Raw genomic sequence first — 25686 nt, 5'->3', positions numbered from 1 at the left:
TTTTTTTTTTTGCAATACGTGGGCCTCTCACTGTCGTGGCCTCTCCCCTTTCCGGACGCGCAAGCTCAGCGGCCATGGCTCCGTGGCATGTGGGATACTCCCGGACCAGGGCACGAACCCGTATCCCCTGCATCGGCAGGCGGACTCTCAACCACTGCGCCACCAAGGACGCCCTGATTGTGGAGCTTTAATCCGCTGCTTCTGACGCTTCAGGGAGAGATTTCCCTTTCTCTTCTTTGTTCTCGCAGCTCCCAGGGGCTCAGCTTTGGATTTGGCCCCGCCTGTGCGTGTAGGTCGCCGGAGGGCGTCTGTTCTTTGCTCAGACAGGACAGGGTTAAAGGAGCAGCTGATTCAGGGGCTCTGGCTCACTAAGGCGGGGCGGAGGGAGGGGCATGGAGTGCGGGGCCGAGCCTGAGTCTGCAGAGACCGGCATGACGTTGCACCTGCCTGAGGCACGCCGTGTGTTCTTGGGGGAGTTGTCCCTGTATCCCGAGACCGTGGCAGTGGCGGGCTGCACAGGCTCCCCGGAGGCGGGGTGTGGATAGTGACCTGTGCTCGCACACAGGCTTCTTGGTGGCGACAGCAGCAGCCTTAGTGTCTCATGCCCGTCTCTGGGGTCCGTGCTTTTAGCCGCGGCTCGCGCCCGTCTCTGGAGCTCCTTTAAGCAGCGCTCTTAATCCCCTCTCCTCGCGCACCTGGAAACAAAGAGGGAAGAAAAAGTGTCTTGCGTCTTGGGCAGGTCCAGACTTTTCCCCGAACTTCCTCCCGGCTAGCTGTGGCGCACTAACCCCCTGCAGGCTGTGTTCACGCCACCACCCCCAGTCCTCTCCCGGCGATCCGACCGAAGCCCGAGCCTCAACTCCCGGCCCCGCCCGCCCCGGCGGGTGAGCAGACAAGCCTCTCGGCAGACAAGCCTCTCGGCCTGGTGAGTGCCGGTCGGCCCTGATCCTCTGTGCTGGAATCTCTCCGTTTTGCAGCTCCCTCCCACTGCTGCAGGTCCCGTCCCTATCCTTTTGTCTGTTTATTCTTTTTTTTTTGGCCTACCCAGGTACGTGGGGGGTTTCTTGCCTTTTGGGAGGTCTGAGGTCTTCTGCCAGCGTCCAGTAGGTGTTCTGTAGGCGTTGTTGCACGTGTAGATGTATTTCTGGTGTATCTGTGGGGAGGAAGGTGATCTCCGCCTCTTACTCTTCTGCCATCTTCCCGGAAGTCCCACTCCATTGGGTTTTGTCATTGAACATGTGTTGATGTTGCAGAGTTAACCACCATTTATATAAGCTCTCCTCAGACTTGTCCGAAGAGCACACTTTACCCCCATTAGCTACAACCCAGAAAAAGAACATCAACTCTCAGACGCACTGCTTTGATGTCACTTCATCCCTCACACACTCAGGGACTAGAAAAGAATAAGCTGCATAGAATTTATTGCACTAACAGTGTAGGTAAGGGGTTTGTTGTTCTTTGACTTTTTCTTTGAAAATCTGATAATTTCTCAGCGATCTAAAAGTCATTAAACTAACTTGTATCCATTTTCTCATCCTTTGATTTGATTTATTCTAGTCACACTTAGCAAACTCTGACTCTTACAAATCATATTTAAAAGGCTGTGTCTCTCTGTTTCTGAATGTGTGTCTCAGAAAGAACGTGAAAAAGATAACTGCAAGATTAATGCAGGAGCTCTTTGTAGGATAGACTCTAAAAGAACCCAGAAGCTGAATGTGTGATGTGTAATGAAACCAAGGAAATGTTTTACAGTTGTGGTGATTTTTTGTTTTGTTTTTTTTTCTGTACGCGGGCCTCTCACTGTTGTGGCCTCTCCCGTTCCGGAGCACAGGCTCTGTACGCGCAGGCTCAGCGGCCATGGCTCACGGGCCCAGCCGCTCCGCGGCATGTGGGATCCTCCCAGACCGGGGCACGACCCCGCGTCCCCTGCATCGGCAGGCGGACTCTCAACTGCTGCGCCACCAGGGAATCCCTACAGTTGTGATTTTTATGAAAGTTGTTTGTAATTTTAAAAAACATTTTTAATTTGAAATAATTATAGATTCATGGAAGTTTCCAAAAATGTACAGGGAGGCTCTGTGTACTCTTCACCCTGTGTCCTCCAGGGGTCGCTAAACCAGGAAATTAACATTAGTAAAACACACAGGGCTTATTAGATTTCCACAGTTTACATGCAGCCATTTGTGTGCACGTGTAGTTCTATGCAATTTTACACATGTACAGATTCATGCATTCATGTATATCACATGTATAGGTTCACTGCCACAATCAAGATGCACAACTGTTTCATAACCACAAGGCTTCCTCATGCCACCCCTTTGTAGGCACACCCACCCCTTCCCTAGTCATTAACCCCTGACAATCACTAACCTGTTCTTCATCCCTACGATTTTGTTATTTTAATAATGTTATATAAATGGAATTATATAGAAGTAAGCATTGAGATTTTTTGCACTCAGAATGAGTAGTAAAAACATGAGATTTGTCCAGGTAATAGAGTGTATCCAACCTGTTTGTTTCTTTTTATTTCTGAGTAGTATTCCATGGTAGGGATGTGCCACAGTTTGTTTAACCAGTCACCTACTAAGGGACATCAGGTTTCCATATTTTGGCTGCTATGAATAAAGCGGTTATGAATATTCAGGTACAGGTTTTTATGTAAATAAAATCTTTTATTTCTCTAGGATAAGTGTCCAAGTATGCATTGCATGTTTAGTTTTATAAGAAATTGCCAGGCTATTTTCCAGAGTGCCTGTATCATTCTATATTCCCATCAGCAATTTATGAGTGATCCAGTTTTCCCCACATGTTTGCCAGAATTAGGCATTGTCACTGTTTTTTATTTTAGCCCCACTGATAGTTGTATAGTGATATTTCATTGTGGTTTTGATTTGCGTTTCTCTGATGGCTAATGATGTTGAGCATCTTTTCCTGTGCTGATTTGCAATCTGTATATCCTCTTTGGTGAAATATCAATCTGACTCTTTCACCCGTTTTTCTAATTGGTTGTTCATTTTCTATACCATTTAGCTTTTAGAGTGCTTTATACATTCTAGATACAAGTACTATGTCAGATACATGGTTTGTAAATATTTACCCCCAGTCTGTAGCTTATCTTTTCATATTCTTAACAGGGTCTTTTGTAGAGGAAAAGTTTTAAAATTTGATTCAGTTAGGGGTGTGTGTGTGTGTGTGTGTGTGTGTGTGTGTGTGTGTGCGTGTATCATGCTTTTGGTGTCAAATCTAAGATTTACTTAGCCCCAGGCCTGAAGATTTTCTCTTATTTTTTTTCATGTTTCATAGTTTATATTTTACATTTAAGTCTGTGATCCATTTTGAGTTGATTTTTATAATGTATCTTTTTAAGAAGATCTTTTTTAGAAAAGAGGAATCTGTCATCATCTTTGTCTCAAGCTTTACCTATTTGCTTTTATCAAGTAACTAGTTCAAAGCAACATAACCAAAATGTGGCTTGAGCACTTCTCATAGAAGACTGAAAAAAACTTTTATGCTTTGAGCCTGTGAGCTTCCCTTTTTATACTTACTGTGATTTCTCTAAATTAAAAGTAAAGTTAAAACTTTGTACAAACCCAAACCCTTCTCAACATATCAGCCTCTGAAATCATCTATCATGTATTACAGGGCAATGTTTTCTAGTATAGATTTGGAAAATGGTTACATCTATCTTATGATCAAGGATAACTGTAATCTTTCCTAAAATTCACATTCTTTTAAACTTTAAAATTCTCTGAGGAAAAAAATGCCTGTTAATATTTAAGTCATCAAAGTGAACTAAAGTGAGAGTCTCTTCCTTGTCTATAACTTCTTTCCTATAATTGAGCATGTGTTTCTTGAAAAAGAGAATATTCTCTACAAATTGTCACAAGAAAAAGAATACCCTCTTTCTGTTATTACTTTTTGCTAAAATTACATGCTTCCATCTACCTTTTTTCACAGTCACCATTCCAAGGTCAAATAGCTCATTTCCCCAAGGATGTAGTGATTCTTCTTTCTACTGTGCCAGAGGCAGAGTCCTGATTTTTGCTCTCATAGGAGAACTTTTTAAATACCAATATTACAATTGAGGATAATACTTCCTAAAAGTTTTCTTAAGGGTTGAGAATCCAGGAACGTAAAAGGATTCTTGATTGAAATAATTCAGCCCTTGGAACCAGAATCAGGAAATTAGAAAAACAGACAAGACATTTTTCTTGTCTCAGGCTAGGACTCCCAATGGTAGGAATATCTACCCCAAAACTAGGTCACTAGACTGGAAATTAAAAATATACAAGGAGGCAGAACAAGTGATGGCAACGGTAAAGATAAATAGAAACAGATAGTTTAACACCATCCAGCTGTACTCATGGGCAACATCTAGTGTATGGAGAACACCTATTATAAAAAGGTCATTTCCTTTGAGCCCTAGGAATTAGGATGGAAAGGAAAAGTACTGGGACTCAAAGAGAACTAAGTTAACTGTGATTTTCTTTCGGCCTGGACCACTCCCCCACTCTCTGCCCACTACCACCCTTAGCTTTATAGGACTCATATCTCTAGCCACAGGAAATAAATATTTGAGGCTGAAATTCTAAGATAAAAGCTCTAGAGAAGAAAGCAGAAAAGAGATAATACGGGAATACGTCATCACCAGGTGAAACCGGAAGACTCACTGATAAGAGGGACTTCCAAGTCCACAAGAAAATGAATTAGATTACATCTTCCTATAGACTCACTCAGGTGATGAAGATGGCTCTGTCTACGCCAACAAGAGGGAGACCATCTAATTGCAAACCTGAAAATAGTACCATATGACAAAAATCTGTACAAATAGAAAGGGGATTTATGGTACATCGAAATAGAAGTACTCTTACGGTGATGAGAATTGGACGAATACAAGAACTAATTGATACACAATTATCTAACAGCATCCAAAGGGTAGAAGCTCTGTATCTGTTGATGCTATCAATTAATTCATTCTTCAGTTAGCCAATATTTAATGTGCAACCACTGTGTGCCATGTACTGTGTAATGTACAATACATACATGTTTCCTGACTGTATGGAACTCACAGTTATAGGCATAACAGGAATTTTAGAAATCTGTACATAAGTATAGATGTAGATTATAAAAACATATTAATTGCAACATTTCCTTTTGTCTTGGACTTGGAAGAGAGCCTTCAGTACATGAGAACCCATGGAGAGAGTCCACAATACATGCTTGGGTACACTTCCAAAACATATATGAGGTGCATTTGTTCAACTTTCCTTAGCCTATTATGCAGAGTAATGATATATGAGAAAACTGATAATTCACTGAAGAGTTAGAGCAAAGAGAAGTGAAGCTGTGATGGTGTGTCTTCCTCAATCTTCCTCAAGCCAAGTTAGAGGAGATTCAGAAGATTGGCTCAGAGAGTTTGAAATGAATCCCCTGGAGTTTGGAGGATTTAGAGGGTCACACTAGGCGGCAGTGACAGTTTCTCTCACTTTACTGTACTTATGGCCAGACTGCTGATTACTCTGTTATTTTTATCTCTGTGTATATGTGACAGAAAGGTGGCTCATACTTGTTAAATTGAGTGAGAAGCTAGAGAAAGTAGATGATGAGGTATGACACAGAGTCATGTATACATGAGTAAAATGTCAGAGAGAGAGAGAATAACACAAAGAGAGGACACAGTCTAGAGCTAAACCTTGCAGACGCGCAGTAGTTAATGACTGGAAGGGAGGTGAAGGTGTGTGCATGAGTGAGAGAGGAAACAGCCCAAGAAGTAGGTACAAACCTCCGAGAGTGTTTTGTCAAAGAAGCTGTTTCTCTAAGAAAGAGAGAAACTTTCTCTAAGGACGAGAGGATTTGAAGCAAGAGTAAATGGTCACAGCTCATGTCTAAAGTTTCTGAGAGGTCAGCAATGATGAGGTTTGGAAATTTCGGTTGATTTACAACAGCAAGGTTATTAGCACTCTTTGAGGGCTTAGCTACTGGAGGAATTAAAGCCAGATATATGTATACCCTTTAATCCAGAAATTCTAATATATATGCCCAATAGCAGTGTGTAAATATGTTCACCAAAGAACGTGTAAAAGAATATTCATAATAACACTATTGATAACAGCCGAAGGCAGGAAAAATCCAAAGAACCATTTAAGCAGGTAGCTAAATAAATTCTGGTATGTTCATACAGCAATGAGAATAAACAAACTAAACTGTATACAACATGGATGGCTCTTAGAAATATGATATTAAGAAAAGAATCCAGATAGAACAAACTATATTATTTTAGTTGTGTAATGTCCAAAACTGGGCAAAACCAATCTATCTATGGGACTGTGGTTTCCTTGGAAGGATGGTAGTGACCAGAAGGGGATAAAACAGAGCTTCTGAAGAGCAAAACTACAAGCAAGAAAGAGCAGCAGACCTAGCTTCAGTCTCTGGGAGCTCATGAATTGTTTAAATGAAGCTTCACAAAGTCCCTTTTTTAACACCAGGACAGATTTGGGGTTCAGTATGACAAGCATCAACTATAGCAAAACAAGTTGCAACAGGGAAGTCATTGAGGTTTGGGGTCTTTCAGGTTTTTCTAATCACGTCCAAGAGATCCAACATTAGTTGACTGCCATTTTCCAATCAGATATATCCCATGTCCATAAATTCTAGTTTATTTGCAATGAATAATCTAGATATACCCTGGATGTCCTGCTAAGGTCATTCTGGATAAGAACTTAGTACGGAACAACTCCTCAAAACTCCTCTTTACTTTTCAAGTATAAATGAGATTACTGTATCCACAAAGAGGTCAGCTCAGGAAACCCCAAAGGCCTCAGGTGACCTCAGAGGAAGCAGAAAACAAGTTCCAGGCACACTGTTAATGCATTCCTTCCCAGATGGCATTTATTGGCAAAATAATATGATGGAGATATTGGAAAAATTAGAGTTATGTGACAATCAAGAAAATTTAAAAAGGCGATTATGATTAGACAGCTCATTGATTAAGGAGACGGGATATGATTTGGGGGATGTTAGGGATCAAGTAGAGACTAGTGACCGTGATTTTACAACGGCTCCAGTTTGAGCCGGTATGCATGTTATCCAAAACATTTTAGAAGATTTCTCAGACTTTAGAAGTACAAATAGATTGAAATAATTGTGAAACAAGATAGGTCATAGATTATTTTCGGTCTCGTGTTTTTTAAAATGTTTGCTAAATTTTGGAAATCCTCCTTTGAGTACCTCTCGCCAATGCCGCTTCCTGCACCAGATTCTAAGATACATTTTTCCTGCTTCAGATCGTTGATTTATTCGCTTGTAAACTATTTACATCTATTTTCTTCATTAAAAGTTGTCTCTGAAAGACTTTACTTACTTCCAGTACGTTTTATGAAATTTAACTGTTTAATTACTTCATGACTTGGCTACATAAGTCTATCGTGTTCTCCCTCCCTCTCTCTCTCTCTCTCTCTCTCTCTCTCTGTCTCTCTCTCTCTGTCTCTCTGTCTCCTTCTCCCCAACACACACACACACACACACACATGCACACGCACACACACACACTTATGCTTTCTTTTCTGGAAAGTTGTTCTGTATTGGGATCATTGTTTTTTGTATAGTAGGGATAGAAAATCCTTACACAAGGAAGAATATCTTTCTTTGTGGAATTCCAGATGACAACATATCCACCAGGTTAATTGCCACCTAATATCACCACGCAATAGCACAGAGACATTACTCTTTTAGATGTTATATTACAGCTGCTCTGAACATATGTGGTACAGAATTGTCTGAAATTGAGGCCATCTGGAGTCATTAGGAGCTAAACTGTAAATCAAAGCCTTGATGTAAGAGAATTTACTGTAACAGGCAAAATATGAGTGTTTAGTAGTTGTAGAGTGAAAATGTGCTGTACTCCAGGGTCACAGAAATGATCAGGGAGCCCATACCAGAAAGACTAAAGGTAAATTCCTATTCACCTCCTGGGAATTATCAAGGAAATCATCAAAGACCTGTGTGTTCATTCCAGCATTATTTGTTACTGTGAGTAAAACAATCTAAAAGGCTAGTAAAACGGAATTTGCCAAAAAAGTATTGTAAAATCATACATTGAGGGCTTCCCTGGTGGCGCAGTGATTGAGAATCTGCCTGCTAATGCAGGGGACACAGGTTCGAGCCCTGGTCTGGGAGGATCCCACATGCCGCGGAGCAACTAGGCCCCTGAGCCACAACTACTGAGCCTGCACGTCTGGAGCCTGTGCTCCGCAACAGGAGAGGCCGTGATAGTGAGAGGCCCGCACACCGCGATGAAGAGTGGCCCCCACCTGCCACAACTAGAGAAAGCCCTCGCACAGAAACGAAGACCCAACACAGCAAAAATTAATTAATTAATTAATAAACTCCTACCCCCAACATCTTCTTAAAAGAAAATCATACATTGGAATATCGCTATTAGAATGTGTGGTATTGATCTGTAAATAATGCTGTGCAAATAATTATTTCACAATATACTGTTGGGTTAAAATGCAGAATGGAAAACATCCTATAAGATGTGATTCTGTAGCAGAGTTTTTCCTGACTAGTAGAATTTTTGAGTTGTTCTGTTTTGTTTTTAGTATTACTTCTTTGGAGATTCTATTTTATCTGCATTCAACTTGCATATAGAGAATGTGATCAGGTAATGGGGCTGGTTCTGAGCAAATTGAAGAGCTTCATTCCTCTTTGGTGTCAAGACTTGTGGTGACATTTATTCTATGTACCTCATTCCAAGTCATTCATGGCACAGCATGAGACAATGGGACAGGGAGAGTCCAAGAAGTGCCATTTAACAGATACTTCAGATCTAACATAATGACAGGACTTAGTCAGCAATGCATAAGTATTTGTGCAGTGAACCTAAAAGTCTAAGAATTCAGGTGCAGATTTGGCCAAATATTACTGAATTTTTTTAAACCAAATCACTTGCTTTAACATAATCACCATAAAAAAGTTTTAAATTTTTTTTGGCAAATGATCTACTTCAAGATGAAGAACTGAAGATAGAGCTGCTTTTGATGGATGACACTTTTAGAGATGTTCTCTGAGCCAGAGAGAGAGCATTTTCCTTAGAGTGAGGTTTCCACTTCTAACTCCCCTGCCTCGCTGACACGGCCCCTGCCTTGTCGTGTCCTTACCGAGAATCTCACTAAGGTTTTCATAGCTGGGGGACACCTCACGTTGAGATCTGAGGTTTATGTGGGGTTCCCACAGGGACCTGAATCACTGTGGTCTCTCAGAGCACAGAAATACCCTACTGAGTCCCCAAGCTGCAAGCTTGTGATGGTAAGGCTGATGGAACTGGCCGTTTTCTGGAAGTTCAAAAACTACCGACCCTCTGTTGTATTCACTCATTGTAAGACTCCTGATGAATAAGGAAAATCATTTCCCCACTTGGTGTTTGTACCAGAATAAATAATAACTGCAACTACTAGCTTCATATACACAATCCCAGGTTACATCCTCCTCCAGCATAGAAATTTCTGGCTGGTCTTGAGTTACTCTCTGGGCTGTGATGGATCCTGGAGAGAAGAAAAAATTTTATATATATAATATATATGGAGAGAGACAGACAGAGAGACAGAAAAAATTAGGCTGATTCCCCTGGTGGAACCCCGAGGGCTGCAAGAAACAAACATAGGACTAAGACTTCTAATTCCTCTACCCACTACTCAACTCTCCTACACACCACCAGACAATAATAACCTGCCCCACCCCCAAACATGGGAGCTGAGTGGAGCTGCCTCTGTGGCCATCCTTACCAGCCTTACCAAGGCAGACGGAGGCTATGACAACTCTCAGCAGGCCAGGGAACCCCATGTTGGAAGCTCTTCCTCTGAGTGAAATGTGCTGTGTTCTGTCTCAGATTCAGGTCTAAATGCCTTCCGTGTGCCTGACAGGGCACGTGCACAAGTACTGAAGTGTGAGATGCTTCTGCAGCAGAACAGGAAATGTAACTTGCTGCTATCAGTTTGCCTGTGGCACATGATGGCTTGTTGACATGGTTAGTGAATCTAACCTGCCTATTTAGACTTTATTGTAATTAAGTTGACAACAATTATATCAGTGCTGCAGCCATATTCAGCCAATGCATCTAGGATAGACATAGGTTTTATAACTAATACAATTTGTTATCATTATGGTGACTTCTGAGAACAAATAGTCATCCATGTTTTTGTATGGCATTTTTTTGTTTTTTGTTTTTGACCTGCAACCAAAGTCGACAGTGAAATAAGCTCACAGATTCTTCTTCCAGACAGGAAGATCAAACTATTTACCCTCAGTCATCATAACTTTTCTTCCTTCACTCCAAGGCGTTGGTTCCTGGGGAAATTTACATTGGATAAAGTTCCTTGTCTGCTTAATGCTATCATAGCAAGTTTCCTGGTGGGCAAAATTTGTCCAGCTGTACATGTCTAATGCCAATCAACAGTCAGTGTGTGCTAGAAAAACCTTGCTTTCAAGTATCCCATCCTATAGTCAAAATGAATGCAAAATCACCAGACCATGCATTCCTAGTTCCTTATATCAAAAATGTAGCCATTCAAAAATCACAAATGCCTTTTCCTCCCACTGCTGCAGCAGCTCTGGCTCATTTCACTGAGAGCAGCGCCTCAACAGCGTTACGTCTCAGCCGCGTGAAAATTTGTGTGTGATTTGCTTGGCATCCCTGTGCTGATTTATGATTGTGATTCAGCTGATGCAGCTTTTAGTCATCTATTCCTTTCCTCTTCCCTAAGTGAATATATTAATATCGTGCCATCTAACATCCATCTTACATTAAGAGAAAATAGATGTTTTTGAAAGTCAGTCTAGAGAAGGGAGGAGTCTTTCTGGCTGAACAGGGACACTTCTGGGGAGCAGAGCTTGGGTCTTCTTTAAGACTGACATCCACCCTATTCTCCCTGAAGAACAAGTCCCAACCTCCTGGGTTTCTAGGAATTAGATCTGAGCTTGATTTGTTTTCCTGAAAAGCTCTAAATAAACTGAACACTGCCCAAGGAGAGAATATACCTCTTCCTCCCAAGGCTGCTCACTTCAGCCCTCCTGCTCCCCTTGGGTTTGTGTTCAGCTCCCCCTGCAGCCCCTCTCACCGTGTCACTCAGAGCACAGTAGTACACAGCCGAGTCTGATGCTTGCACTGAGGGCTTCTGCAGGTGGAAGGAGCTGTCACTCGTAACAAGTGTGGCCTGAAAACCTTGATGCTCTGCCTTCCGGTTTGCCTTCGACCCCTTCAGGAGGAGTTGCGGAGCTTTGTGGAGATACTGGACGTACCAGAAAAGATAGGGATTTGAACCAGAGGTCTGGTAAGTGCAGTGCAGGGTCCTAGGCGCCCCCTCTGAGACAGTCACTGGGCCTTCTGTCTGGGTCACTGAGTCTCCATTGGTCCCTCCTACAAGAGAATCACTTTTTTATGTTATAAATGGACAGAAGGAGAGTTTTCAGCCAGAGAAGAAAACTAAAAGTTACCTGTAATTATAGGAAAATGAAAAATCATGAACATTTAAGATAAAATGGTACTTACTGAATATTAAGAAGATCACAAGAACAGAGTGAGTGGCAGAAAACATGTTGGCAACGGTCCTTGCTCCCTAGAATACACTAAATCTAATGGGGCTAGTTTGCAGCTGAATATTGTAGAAACTCCTCACTTAGAAACTGAGAGCCCCTTTCTGCACAGCAACAGTAATCTGTCTTGTGGCTACAAAGTAAACAAGTCAAACCAGCACTTGAAAAAAAAGAGGAACCACGTTTGTAGGAAACCCCGCCCTCTGGTGGTCATCCTGAAAATTGCAGCTCAGCTATATCTGACCTCTTTCTCCTGATAAAATATTAATAGCTTGAGGCATAGATAAAGGAGAATGGGACAGGACTCAGAAGAGAGCTCTAAACACGAGCATGCTTAGGGAAATATTCAGTTGTTGCTTCCGTCATTTTCTGCATGGTACAAGTATCTCTAGCTACCCAAATAATCCCAGGCAGAATTTGTAACTGGAATAGTCAGAGGTCTCTTCCTTGCATATGTCTCCATGACTGCCATGGGTAAGAGAGGGATTCATCTGCCTAGAAAGTGCTCCCTAATCTCCCCAAATCCTTTGCCTGGGTTACTATTCATCCCCAAGACTCATTCAGCATGCCACAGAGGAAACATTACCTAAGGCAGGTCTCAAATACTGTGTGGTTGGTTGCAAAGGTTTTTATCCCTATCCATCATGAAATGACATATTTGTAAAATACAACAAAAACAAATGACTGTAACTTCTTCACTGAGGAAGGTAGAGTTGACCTTCCTTCCAACTGGAAAACTGGACAAACTATATGAAACAACTTTTGGACATTGGACTAGAGGTAGCACAGAGATAAGGAAAACAGATGAGGTGAGCCCGAACATTGCCCAGCTTACTTCATGGAGGCTGCTTCTCGGCACCAGTGCAGGAGGGATTTACCAAAAATAGCCCAGCTGTCTCACTGTGAGATTGAGAAGGAATAGGAGATTGGGGATCTTAAAGCACCTAGAATTTGTGGGCCAGTGTACCGGAGTGGAGGGACGTGTACAAAAAGAGAGAGAGATAATGACAGGGGGGTCACTGTGAATCCTGTGCGGAGTACTAATCTGCAACAAAAGAGAGAAAACTCATCGAGTTTGGTAAACCACCCTGAAAGGGCCTCCTTTGGGCCCATGAACCATACTTAGATAACAGCAGCCTTACACCTTTAGCCTTATGAGGGATAGGTGACCTTACTTAGGTGTCTTGGTTCTTGAAACACCTTTTCTTTTATTTTTTATACAGCAGGTTCTTATTAGGTATCTATTTTATACATATTAGTATATATATGTCAGTCCCAATCTCCGAATTCATCCCACCACCACCGCCTCCCACCCCGCTTTCCCGCCTTGGTGTCCATATATTTGTTCTCTACATCGTGTCTCTGTTCCTGCCTTGGAAACTGGTTCATCTGTACCATTTTTCTAGATCCCACATATATGCGTTAATATATGATATTTGTGTTTCTCTTTCTGACTTACTTCACTCTCTATGACAGTCTCTGGGTCCATACACGTCTCTACAAATGACCCAATTTCGTTCCTCTTTATGGCTGAGTAATATTCCATTGTATATATGTGCCACATCTTCTTTATCCATTCGTCTGTCAGTGGGCATTTAGGTTGCTGCCATGACCTGACTTTTGTAAACAGTGCTGCAATGAACATTGGGGTGCATGTGTATTTTTGAATTATGGTTTTCTTTGGGTATATGCCCAGTAGTGGGATTGCTGGGTCGTGTGGTAGTTCTACTTTTAGTTTTTAAGGAACCTCCATACTGTTCTCCATGGTGGCTCTATCAATTTACATTCCCACCAACAGTACAAGAGGGTTCCCTTTTCTCCACACCCTGTCTAGAATTTGTGGTTGTAGATTTTCTGATAATGCCCATTCTAACCGGTGTGAGGTGATACCTCATTGTAGTTTTGATTTGCATTTCTCTAATAATTAGTGATGTTGAGCAGCTTTTCATGTGCTTCTTGGCCATCAGCATGTCTTCTTTTTAGAAATGACTATTTAGGTCTTCTGCCCATTTTTGGATTGGGTTGCTTGTTTTTTTAATATTGAGCTACATGAGCTGTTTATATATTTTTTAGATTAATCCTTTGTCCGTTGATTCGTTGGCAAATATTTTCTCCCATTCTGAGGGTTGTCTTTTCATCTTGTTTATAATTTCCTTTGCTGTATAAAAGCTTTTAAGTTTCATTAGGTCCCATTTGTTTATTTTTGTTTTTATTTCCATTACTCTAGGAGTTGAGTCAAAAAAGATCTTGCTGTTGTTTATGTCAAAGAGTGTTCTTCCTATGTTTTCCTCTAAGAGTTTTATTTTGTCTGGTCGTACATATAGATCATTAATCCATTTGAGTTCATTTTTGTGTATGGTGTTTGGGAGTGTTCTAATTTCATTCTTTTACATGTAGCTATCCAGTTTTCCCAGCACCACTTATTGAAGAAACTGTCTTTTCTGCAACGTATATCCTTGCCTCCTTTGTCATAGATTAGTTGACCATAGATGAATGGGTTTATCTCTGGGCTTTCTATCCTGTTGCATTGATCTGTATTTCTGTTTTTGTGCCACTACCATACTGTCTTGATTACTGTAGCTTTGTAGTATAGTCTGAAGTAAGGGGACCTGATTCCTCCAGCACCATTTTTCTTTCTCAAGATTGCTTTGGCTATTCAGGGTCTTCTGTGTTTCTATACAAATTGTGAAATTTTTTGTTCTAGTTCTGTGAAAAATGCCATTGGTAGTTTGACAGCGATTGCACCGAATCTGTAGATTCGGTGCAATCCCTATCAAGCTTTCGGTACTATAGTCATTTTCACAATATTGATTTTTGCAGTCCAAGAACATGGTATATATCTCCGTCTGTTTGTGTCATCATTGATTTTTTCATCAGTATCTTATAGTTTTCTGAGTACAGGTCTTTTGGCTCCTTTGGTAGGTTTGTTCCTAAGTGTTTTATTCTTTTTGATGTGATGTTAAATGGGATTGTTTCCTTAATATCTCTTTCTGATCTTTTGCTGTTAATGTGTAGGAATGCAAGACATTTCTATGCATTGATTTTGTATCCTGCAACTAAACCAAATTCACTGATTAGCTCCAGTAGTTTTCTGGTGACATCTTTAAGATGATCTATGTGTAGTAGCATGTCATCTGCAAACAGTGACAGATTTACTTCTTCTTTTCCAATTTGGATTCCTTTTATTTCTTTTTCTTCTCTGATCTCAGTGGCTAGGACTTCCAAAACTATGTTGAATAAAAGTGGCGAGAGTGGACATCCTTGTTTTGTTCCTGATTGTAGAGTAAATGCTTTCGGTTTTTCACCATTGAGAGTGATGTTTGCTGTGGGTTTGTCGTATATGGCCTTTATGATGTTGAGGTATGTTCCCTCTGTACCCACTTTCCGGAGAGTTTTTATCATAAATCAGTGTTGAATTAGGTCAAAAGCTTTTTCTGCATCTATTGAGATGATCATATGGTTTTTATTCTTCAATTTATTAATATGGTGTATCACACTGATTGATTTGTGTATATGGAAGAATACTTGCATCCCTGGGATAAATCCCACTTGATCACGGTGTATGATCCTTTTAATGTATTGTTGGATTCCGTTTGCTAGTATTTTGTTGAGGATTTTTGCATCTATATTCATCAGTGATATTGGTCTGTAATTTTAATTTTTGTAGTATCTCTGTCTGATTTTGGTGTCAGCGTGATGGTGGCCTCGTAGAATGAGTTTTGGAGTGTTCCTTCCTCTGCAAATTTTTGGAAGAGTTTGAGAAGGATGGGTGTTAGCTCTTCTCTAAATGTTTGATAGAATTCACCTGTGAAGCCATCTGGTCCTGGACTTTTGTTTCTTGGAAGATTTTTAATCACAGTTTCAATTTCATTATTTGTGATTGGTCTGTTTATATTTTCTGTTTCTTCCTGGTTGAGTCTTATGATGCCTTGTATTTCTTATGATGCCTTGTATTTCTGTCTCTTATGATGCCTTGTATTTCTGGGGTGTCCATTGTAACTTCTCCTTTTTCATTTCTAATTTTATTGATTTGAGTCCTCTCCCTCTTTTTCTTGATGAGTCTGGCTAAATATTTATCAATTTTGTTTATCTTCTCCAAGAACCAGCTTTTAGTTTTATTGATCTTTGCTACTGTTTTCTTTGTTTCTATTTCATTTATTTCCTCTCTGATCTTGATGATTTCTTTCCTTCTACCAACGCTGGGTTTTGTTTGTTCTTTCTCTAGTTCCTTTAGGTGTAAGGTTAGACTGTTTATTTGAGATGTTTCTTGTTTCTTGAGGTAGGATTGTATTGCTATAAACTTCCCTCTTGGAACTGCGTTTGCTTCATCCCATAGGTTTTGGATCATTGTGTTTTCATTGTCATTTGTTTCTAGGTATTTTTTCATTTCTTCTTTGATTTCTGCAGTGATCTCTTGGTTATTCAGTAATATGTTGTTTAACCTCCATGTGTTTGTGTTTTTTTACGTTTTATTCCCCGTAATTTATTTCTAACCTCATAGCGTTGTGGTCGGAAAAGATGCTTGATATAATTTTAATTTTCTTAAATTTACTGAGGCTTGATTTGTGACCCAAGATGTGGTCTGTCCTGGAGAATGTTCCGTGTGCACTTGAGAAGAAAGTGTAATCTGATGTTTTTGGATGGAATGTCCTGTAAATATCAATTAAATCTACCTGGTCTATTGTGTCATTTAAAGCTTGTGTTTCCTTATTAATTTTCTGTCTGGATGATCTGTCTATTGGTGTAAGTAAGGTGTTAAAGTCCCCCACTATTATTGTGTTACTATCGATTTCCTCTTTTATAGCTGTTAGCATTTGCCTTATGTATTGAGGTGCTCCTCTTTCGGGTGCATATATATTTATAATTGTTATATCTTCTTCTTGGATTGATCCCTTGATCATTATGCAGTGTCTTTTCTTGTCTCTCGTAACATTCTTTATTCTGAAGTCTATTTATCTGATATGAGTATTGCTACTCCAACTTTCTTTGGATTTCCATTTGCATGGAATATCTTTTTCCATCGCCTCACTTTCAGTCTGTATCTCTAGGTCTGAAGTGGGTCTCTTGTAGACAGCATATATATAGGTCTTGTTTTTGTATCCATTCAGCGAGCCTGTGTCTTTTGGTTGGGGCGTTTAATCCATTCACATTTAAGGTAATTATGGATATGTATGTTCCTATTACCATTTTCTTAATTGTTCTGGGTTTGTTTTTGTAGGTCCTTTTCTTCTCTTGTGTTTCCCACTTAGAGAAGTTCCTTTAGCATTTGTTTTAGGGCTGGATTGGTGGTGCTGAGTTCTCTCAGCTTTTGCTTGTCTGTAAAACTTTTGATTTCTCCATCAAATCTGAATGAGATCTTTGCTGGATAGAGTAATCTTGGTTGTAGGTTCTTCCCTTTCATCACTTTAAATATATTGTGCCACTCCCTTCTGGCTTATTAGAGTTTCTGCTGAGAAGTCAGCTGTTAACCTTACAGGAGTTCTCTTGTATGATATTTGTTGTTTTTCCCTTGTGTGCTATTAATAATTTTCCTTTGTCTTTAATTTTTGTCTCTTTGATTACTATGTGTCTCAGTGTGTTTCTCCTTGGGTTTATCCTGCCTGGGACTCTCTGTGCTTCCTGGACTTCGGTGGCTATTTCCTTTCCCATATTAGGGAAGTTTTCCATTATATTCTCTTCAGATATTTTCTTGGGTCCTTTCTCTCTCTCTTCTCCTTCTGGGACCACTATAACGCGAATGTTGGTGAGTTTAATGTTGTCCCAGGGGTCTCCTAGGCTGTCTTTATTTCTTTTCATTCTTCTTTTGTTATTCTGTTCCATGGCATTGAATTCCACCATTCTGTCTTCCGGGTCACTTATCCATTCTTCTGCCTCAGTTATTCTGCTATCGATTCCTTCTAGTGTATTTTTCATTTCAGTTATTGTATTTTTCAGCTCTGTTTGCTTGTTCTTGAATTCTTCTCGGTTTTTGTTCTTTAATTCTTCTAGGTCTTTGTTAAACATTGCTTGCATCTGCTCAGTCTTCGCCTCCATTCTTTATCTGAGGTCCTGGCTCACTATCATTATTCTGAATTCTTTTTCTGGAAGGTTGCCTATCTCCACTTCATTTAGTTGGTTTGAAACACCTTCTTTTCACTTCTGGTCACATTCTTGTTTTAATTCAACTAAGTAATTTTTTAAGAAAGTAGAGTTTAGGGCTTCCCTGGTGGCGCAGTGGTTGAGAGTCCGCCTGCCGATGCAGGGGACACGGGTTCGTGCCCCGGTGCGGGAAGATCCCACATGCGGCGGAGCGGCTGGGCCCATGAGCCATGGCCATTGAGCCTGCGCGTCCGGAGCCGGTGCTCCGCAATGGGCGGCCACGACAGTGAGAGGCCCGCGTACTGCAAAAAAAAAAAAAAGGAAATAGAGTTTTGATACTTAATAGTATTAGCTAGACTCTCTTCATTCCAGAGGCACGTGTGTGGTATTTATCTGTCTCCTGTTTATTTGTATTATTAGGGATTCAGGAATCTCAACGTAAAGAACTGTTTGCTCAGTGTCGGTCAGCTTGTTTGTCTAGTTTCCTGTGCAATTATTTGTGCTAGTGAAGTGAACACAGCAGAAGATTTGACAGGGTCATTTCATAGTTTCCCTAGGATTGGGTTTACTTTATGCAAAGTATGACTGTATTTATAGCAAGAAGTCAAAACATTGTTACTTGCTCACATCAACCATTTTAAGGCATGGAGACTTTGTTTCTGCAGACAGCTGTGATGTTGCCTTACACAGGCTCCCAGGGCAGTGCTGTCAATCTAGTAACAATGGCTATGACTAAGTCAGTTGAACACAAGAATAGTCTTCTTCAAATGATACATATTCACCTACATAGATTTTCTCACCAGTTAAAATGAACTATGGTTTTAGCTCTTACTAAAATTAGGGTCTTGAGTAGAGTTATCCTGCTGGCAAGACTCTCTGGCTCAGCAGACCACCTAGGTACTCTTATATTATTGTGCGTATTCAGGAATCCGTAGGCTCAAGCATTCATTCTGGAAATTTACAGAGTTGTCTACAATGTGTAAGCCAAAACCAGACACGATTCCTATCTCAAATTGCTTTCAGTTGAGTGAGGAGCAGGTAAGTAAAACAAATCTTATGCCCTGCCTGTACTGTCACTAGCCTGGACCCAGCCATGTGGAATGAGGGCTCAGACTGGAAGTAGAGAGCTGATGCAGTTATCACCAGGGGAATAAAACCTGCTTGAATACTTTATTTCCACTATTTAGATTTCTTTTTGTTCTTTTATCTCCCTCTCCATTTCTTTGGCCTGTTTATCCTGATGTTTAACTCCCAATGCTCCGGTGTCCAACACCCAGTGTGCAGGACTCCAGAATGTTAGGGAAGAAGGCAGTGTTTACCTTCAGGTGGGTGTCCAGACATCCAGCCTGTTAGGTGAGGACAGTGACTACATCCTCCAGTACCATTAAAACTATTATAACTGTTAAATTCTCCATTATGCAGTATGCAGAAAGCAAACAGCATGGCTGGCTGAGAAGCAGCAGGAGGTTTTGTTGGGAGTTACATAAAAGTTGACAGAACTATTCCTCTAGTTTCTTGATCCTTTGGTGGGATCGTCAAGAAAATCTTGGCTCATGTGTTATGCAAGACAAACTGCCCTGCAAGATCCCTGTATAGCACAGGGAACTATACTCAATATCTTGTAATAACCTATAATGGAAAAGAATCTGAAAAAGAATAGATACGTATGTATAACTGAATCACTTTGCTGTACACCTGAAACTAACACAACACTGTAAATCAACTATACTTCAGTAAAAACTTTTTTAAATGTTTAAAAAATATTCTTAACACTTTTGTCCATTTAAAGAATGAGATGCTTTTATTTGTAAGGTGCCGTTATTCCATTTGTCTTTCATTTGATAAAAATCACGTAAAGAACACAAAAGCCTCAAAACCAAGGGGAGTATTCTAAGTTGGCCATACAGATGATTAGAAATATGCTTTTATTATTTAATTTATTGCTATCAAACAAAAACCTGCAGATCTAAAAATTCCCATGTAATTCCTACACCCCAGAGGTTGGCAGGCATGTTTTCTGTAACGGGTCAAATAGTAAATAGTTTAGGTTTTGAAGTCATACAGTCTGTGTCGTGACTACTCAACTATGCTCTTATAACACGAAGCACCCATGGTCAATGCATAAATAAATGGACGTGGCTGTTTTCCAATAAAACTTCATTTACAAACACAGGTGGCAGGCTGCTCTGCCCTGTGGGCTGTGCTTTGCCAATCCCTGCTATGCCATAAGAATGTATCCATAAACTTCCAGAGATTTCTTTCTTTTAATAAATATTATCATGTCTTTTTGAGGAGACTTAAAATAAAGAATACAGTAGTGGATAGAAAAGAAGAAGAAGGAATTTAGATGATCCTAATGCCTAAGATACATTGATGCTGAGTGTTCAAGGGTGAGACACACAGATATGGACGCTACCGTTAAGGAACTCACAGAGGTAGTAGTGAAAATAGGTCTTAATCAAATAATCAAAGAAATAAAGGAGAAACTGCAAATGTGAAAATGCAGAGGTCTATAATTCTAAAAATGCCCCCTGAGCTTCCGTCAGCTACTGACTCTTGGACAGATGTATAAGAATGAATAGGCATTTACTATTTTTTTTACTCTTCTGAAGGGAGGAAAAACATTTAGGAAAAGGAAAATAAATAAGAAATCACCTACAGTTGCTATGAAGGGGTCATATAGTAGGAAAAAGGTACTTTTAAGAAACATAAGGACTTCCGTGGTGGTGCGGTGGTTAAGAATCCACCTGCCAATGCAGGGGACATGGGTTCAAGCCCTAGTCAAGGAAGATCCCACATGCCATGGAGCAACTAAGCCTGTGCACCACAACTACTGATCCTGGACTCTAGAGCCCGCGAGCCACAACTACTGAGCCCACATGCCACAACTACTGAAGCCCTCGCGCCTAGAGCATGTGCTCTGCCACAGAGAAGCCACCGCAATGAGAAGCCCGCGAACTGCAACGACGAGTAGCCCCAACTCAGCACAACTAGAGAAAACCTGCACGCAGCAACAAAGACCCAATGCAGCCAAAAATTAATTAATTAAAAAAAAGGGAACTTAAATAATACCAGTATTGTTGAAGAGAGAGACAGAGAGGGAGAGAGATTAGGAGTACGTTGTGAAATGAGGTTGGAGAGGTAACAAGATCCTAAATTATGCAAGGTTTTGTAGGTCATATTAAGAAGTTTTGGGACTTCCCTGGTGGCACAGTGGTTAAGAATCCGCCTGGCAATGCGAGGGACACGGGTTTGAGCCCTGGTCCAGGAAGATCCCACATGCCGTGGAGCAGCTAAGCCTGTGCACCACAACTAGTGAGCCTGCGCTCTAGAGCCTACGAGCCACAACTACTGAGCCCACACACCGTGACTCCTGAAGCCTGTGCACTCTAGGGCCTGTGTACCCCAACTACTGAGCCTGCGTGCTGCAACTACTGAAGCCTGTGCACCTAGAGTCCGTGCTCCACAGCAAGAGAAACCACCACAATGAGAAGCCTGTGCACCGCAACGAAGAGTAGCCCTGGCTTACCACAACTAGAGAGAGCCCGCGTGCAGCAACGAAGACACAATGCAGCCAAAAATGAAATAAATAAAAATTTTAAAAGAAGTTTCTCTTTATTCTAAGAGCAAATGGGGATCCAAGTGATTGACATGCTCAAATCTGCACTCTGACAAGATCATTCTCACTGTGGTACAGAGGACTCCATTGAAGAATGATGGGGTGTGTCCCATGCTGGGGAGCAAGGGACTAAAATGGATTTTTAATTAGGATGGTGGAGGTGAATTAGCGTGTGGGGTTTGTGACATCTTCTGGAGACCTTTAGGAAGCAAAGTCAACAGAACTGGGAGATAGACTGGATATAGTATTTCCAAAATGAATAACTATGAAGCAAAAAACCCCATATGAGTCTTAATATACCCTAAGCTGAGGATAGCAGAAATTGCTATTTGCCTAAAGAATGTCCATTCTCTCCTATTTCTTACTAATAGAACCACAGTTTTGATGTGAGTGACAACATGCCGAGACTGAAAAAATACTGACATCCCAGACTCCTTTGTAGACGGGAGAAAGGTGGGGACATGGAATAACACTCTGGTAAGTGAAATCTAAGTAGCAGCTGTTGGGTGGATTTTCTGGAAATGATTGACTTGGCCAGCATGTACTCATTTGCCCCTTGACCTTCTCTTTCTTTCTGCCTGGAATGTGTATAAAGTGGATGGATCTCTAGCAGTTTCTGCCAAGTATATAAACAAAAGTGACACTTGAAGGACAAGAGACAGAGAGCTAGAAGGCAGACCCTTGATTTTTTATAACATGATGAAGGTAGTATACCAGCCCTGGACTGCATATGATACATATGACAGAGCTTCTTTACGTGAGAGGAAAGTAAACTCCACCTTGTTAAAAACATTATTATTTCAAGTTTTTATAACTTGAAGCTGACCCAGTCTCTAACTGATACAGAAGATGTTCATTAAAAATACAATGCATCGGGCTTCCCTGGTGGCGCAGTGGTTGAGAGTTCACCTGCCAATGCAGGGGACACGGGTTCGTGCCCCGGTCCAGGAAGATCCCACATGCCGCGGAGCGGCTGGGCCCGTGAGCCATGGCCCCTGAGCCTGCGCGTCCGGAGCCTGTGCTCCGCAACAGGAGACGCCACAACAGTGAGAGGCCCGCGTACCGCAAAAAAAATAATAATAATACAATGCATCAGTGCATCAGAGTCTGATTGAGTAAGTGCCTAATAACCCAGATCTTCAAGGTGCTGTAGGTGATTCTGATATAGGTGATGTTGGTGGTTGAAGCTCTGGCATGTGGGAACCACAGTCCTACCAACCTTTTGCCTGCCCTCCCCCACCTTTTCCACCAAGCATCACATAAGTACAAATGCGCTTTCTCCACAAACACGTTTTCAGTAGCATCAAAAATGTATCAAAAAAACTATTCTTACCAGAAGCAAGAATAAAATGGATGGAAAACTGTTATATATGTCATAATAGAAGTATTCTCTTTCAAAACACAACATTTTAGGACCTGGTAGCTGAGAACATACATCTCTCACTTGTATGAGGAAAGATTATGACTCTCTGATAAATTCCCATCTCTTTAATGGAGAAATTGAAGCTTGGAAATCACACAACTAATAAATGGGAGAATCAGATTCAGATCTTTGTCTCTACTACTCCAGAGATTCAGATCTTTGTGTCTATTATTATACAACGTTTTCACTCCTCAGCTTTAAAATGAAAAGTTTGGTTGAAAGAGTCCTAAAATCCTTTTTAACTCTAATGTTTAATGAATCTACTGTTAGGATTAGAGAGGTGCAAAAATCCTCTCATGCATCTCAAAGCCCCACCTAAGTCTTGAGGGGGCTGCACATATAAGAGATGAGACCTTCTACTACTGACAAGTCCTTCCTCATCCTCCACAAGTGACCTGGTAAAATTAGAGCTTGAAGGGTCTTCAGGCTCATCAGTCCAAATCCTTTGTTTAAAGTGAGGAAACTGAAGGCTGCTATACCGATGGTGTGCTCAAGGACACAGAGCCAGGATGGGCAGAGCTGAAGCTGGTATTTCAGTTTCCCGTTCTAAATCTCATGCCCTTTACCCTAGTCTAACATGCTGCCCAAAACATCAGGAATTTGACAGGCCTCCCTTTCCTGTTGCCAGCTGTTTGTAGACTGTCCTTTGTGGGAAGACATAACCACCAACTCTACACACTGTTGCGGCTTCTAAGAGGCAGTTCTGGCAGGGTTTGCGTTGGGGCTGCAGTTGCCTGGTGAGCACTGTGTATCCGTAGCACAGAGGTAAGTAGCAGTGTCTGCAGCCTGGGAAGCCGTGATGGACAGGGAACTGCCTTTGATGGAGTTGTCAAACGTGACTCGCAGTCTTCCACTACGCTTCTCTCTCTCATTTGAACGTATTAAAATCAGGTGGGCAAAGCCTCTCCTTGAATCCTGTCTGTACCAATGTAAGGTGTCTATAGCCGTTTTATAACTGCAGTTCATGGTGGCATTTTCACCCTCCTGGATGCTCAGGGCCTGAAGATTCTCTTCTCCTTGCTGGCTCTTCACCCCTAGGCAGAAACACAAGGCCAGAGGCCAGGAGTCAGTCACTGCATTTTCACTCTCTAGTGTTTGCATTTCCTTCCATACTTTGGGGGTATATTTCCCAACTAACAAGAAGATTTTGCCCCTCTGTCTTGTGGGCTCGGAACTTTGGTCACCCTCCTCCCATCGCCAAGAGCCCCAACTCACTGGCCAGTTGAAGCCACAGAATCACCAAAGACACGGTCAGGAGTTTCTCCATTCTTCTTCCTTATTGGGATCACAGGAGACTCAGCTCCGGAGCCTGAAATGAAGCCAGGTTCCTCAGTCTAGTTCTTTTTTCTGGGTATATTTATCTAGTCCCTCTGGATCCCAGAGAGGGTCTCAGGCTTCTTACCCAGCCAATCAGAGGAAGCTCAATCCTGCGCTTTCAATACAAACATGTTGATTTCAAACCAAGCAAGTCTGAGGAGAGAGGGTGCTGCCATCTTGTGGTAGCAGCAGCATCCTGCTAATAGAGCCGGCTGTGGAAGGTGAAGTGTTAGAGCTGATACAGAAGAAATTACAAAGCTAGTCTATTCTCTGCCTTTATTACACTCCAGTTCTAGCCTAGAGTAAGAACAGATACAGCTTAATTCATGTAAAAACTCAATTAAGAAAGAATATTGATGCCTGGTATTTACAGCATACCTCTGAGGAGCACTGTTAGGTTTCTTACAATTACTTCTGGTATTTTATATATGAGCTTTCTTTTCTTTTTTTTTTTTTTTTTCTAATTTGCCTAATGCTGGAATGAGATTGTATATAAGTCAGGGTTCTTTTGGTGAGTAACAGAAACTGACTCTGGCTGAATTAAGTAAAAAAGGAATAAGTTAATTAATATGGGATTTGCCTCAGCATCTCCAATATGGTCAAATAACTGGAGTCAAAAGCTATTGAGGGCTTCCCTGGTGGCGCAGTGGTTGAGAGTCCGCCTGCCGATGCAGGGGACACGGGTTTGTGACCCGGTCCGGGAGGATCCCACATGCTGCGGAGAGGCTAGGCCCGTGAGCCATGGCCGCTGGGCCTGCTCGTCCGGAGCCTGTGCTCCGCGACGGGAGAGGCCACAACAGTGAGAGGCCCGCATACCGCAAAAAAAAAAAAAGCTATTGAGTCAGTCTACCAAACATTTAAGGAAGAGTTAACACTGATCCTTCTTAAACTATTCCAAAAAATTGCAGAGGAAGGAACATCTCAGTGCTATCTGCTTCATCACTTTGGTCTTATGATCCAGCAGATCCAAAAATGATGCTTGGAGTTTCCATGGCAAATAGGATGGAGACATGGGAAACACCAAGAGGAAAATTGTAGCATAGTCCACTAGTATTGGGGGCTGGGGGGAATATAGGCCCTTTTCTTTAAATATTGATTCTCCTTTTAAGAAACAGCTTCTGACTTGCTAACTGACCATGGCAAAGTCTGAATATCTAACTTAGGAAAAAACTAACTTACTGACCATGCAGCCTGAACTTCAGTCATGAACCAAGTGTTGTCCAACTACATACCTGCACTGTTGATCATGCCCAGCAGCAATCTATCATCAAGTGGAAATGATATATAAGAGACTGGGCTCAGGCACCCCCAGAAGATCCAGGTAAGCTGAATGAGTAAGCACCTCAGTTTCCTTTGACACAAACTCTTCTTGTTTTGTATACTCTCCCTTAACCATGCCTATAACCTTCTGGGGAGTTCCTTATAATCAGTTAACTAAGGAACAAGAAAATCAAGCCTATTTTTCATATGGATTTGCACATTATTTGGTACCACACAAAAGTAGCACTATAGCCCACTGAAGGATGAAGATGAAGGACAATCGCTCCACATCATCAGGTGATCCCTTTTGGTTATTCATGTTATCTAGAGTGAGAGATGGCCAGAGGTACTGATCTACAGTGATTCTTGGGCAGTTGCTAATGATTTTTCTAGTAAGAGA

At 41.3% G+C, this 25686-nt stretch overlaps 1 pseudogene and 1 gene segment (V, D, J or C); both read right to left on the bottom strand.

Annotated features, from left to right (window-relative positions):
• Positions 1-9215: 9215 nt before the first annotated feature.
• LOC103071707 (T-cell receptor alpha chain V region HPB-MLT-like) lies at positions 9216-9840 on the bottom strand (annotated as a pseudogene).
• A 13559-nt stretch (positions 9841-23399) lies between these two features.
• Positions 23400-23976, bottom strand: LOC103071435 (T-cell receptor alpha chain V region 2B4-like). The segment is given in 2 exon segments: positions 23400-23743; positions 23925-23976. Coding segments are annotated over 2 exon segments (396 nt in total).
• Between the last annotated feature and the right edge of the window lie 1710 nt (positions 23977-25686).

Source organism: Lipotes vexillifer, unplaced genomic scaffold (assembly GCF_000442215.2).
Source record: "Lipotes vexillifer unplaced genomic scaffold, Lipotes_vexillifer_v1.1 scaffold1093, whole genome shotgun sequence".
Taxonomy (NCBI): domain Eukaryota; kingdom Metazoa; phylum Chordata; class Mammalia; order Artiodactyla; family Lipotidae; genus Lipotes; species Lipotes vexillifer.
The sequence above is the reverse complement of the archived record's forward strand: the minus strand, read 5'-3'. Positions and strand labels throughout refer to the sequence as shown.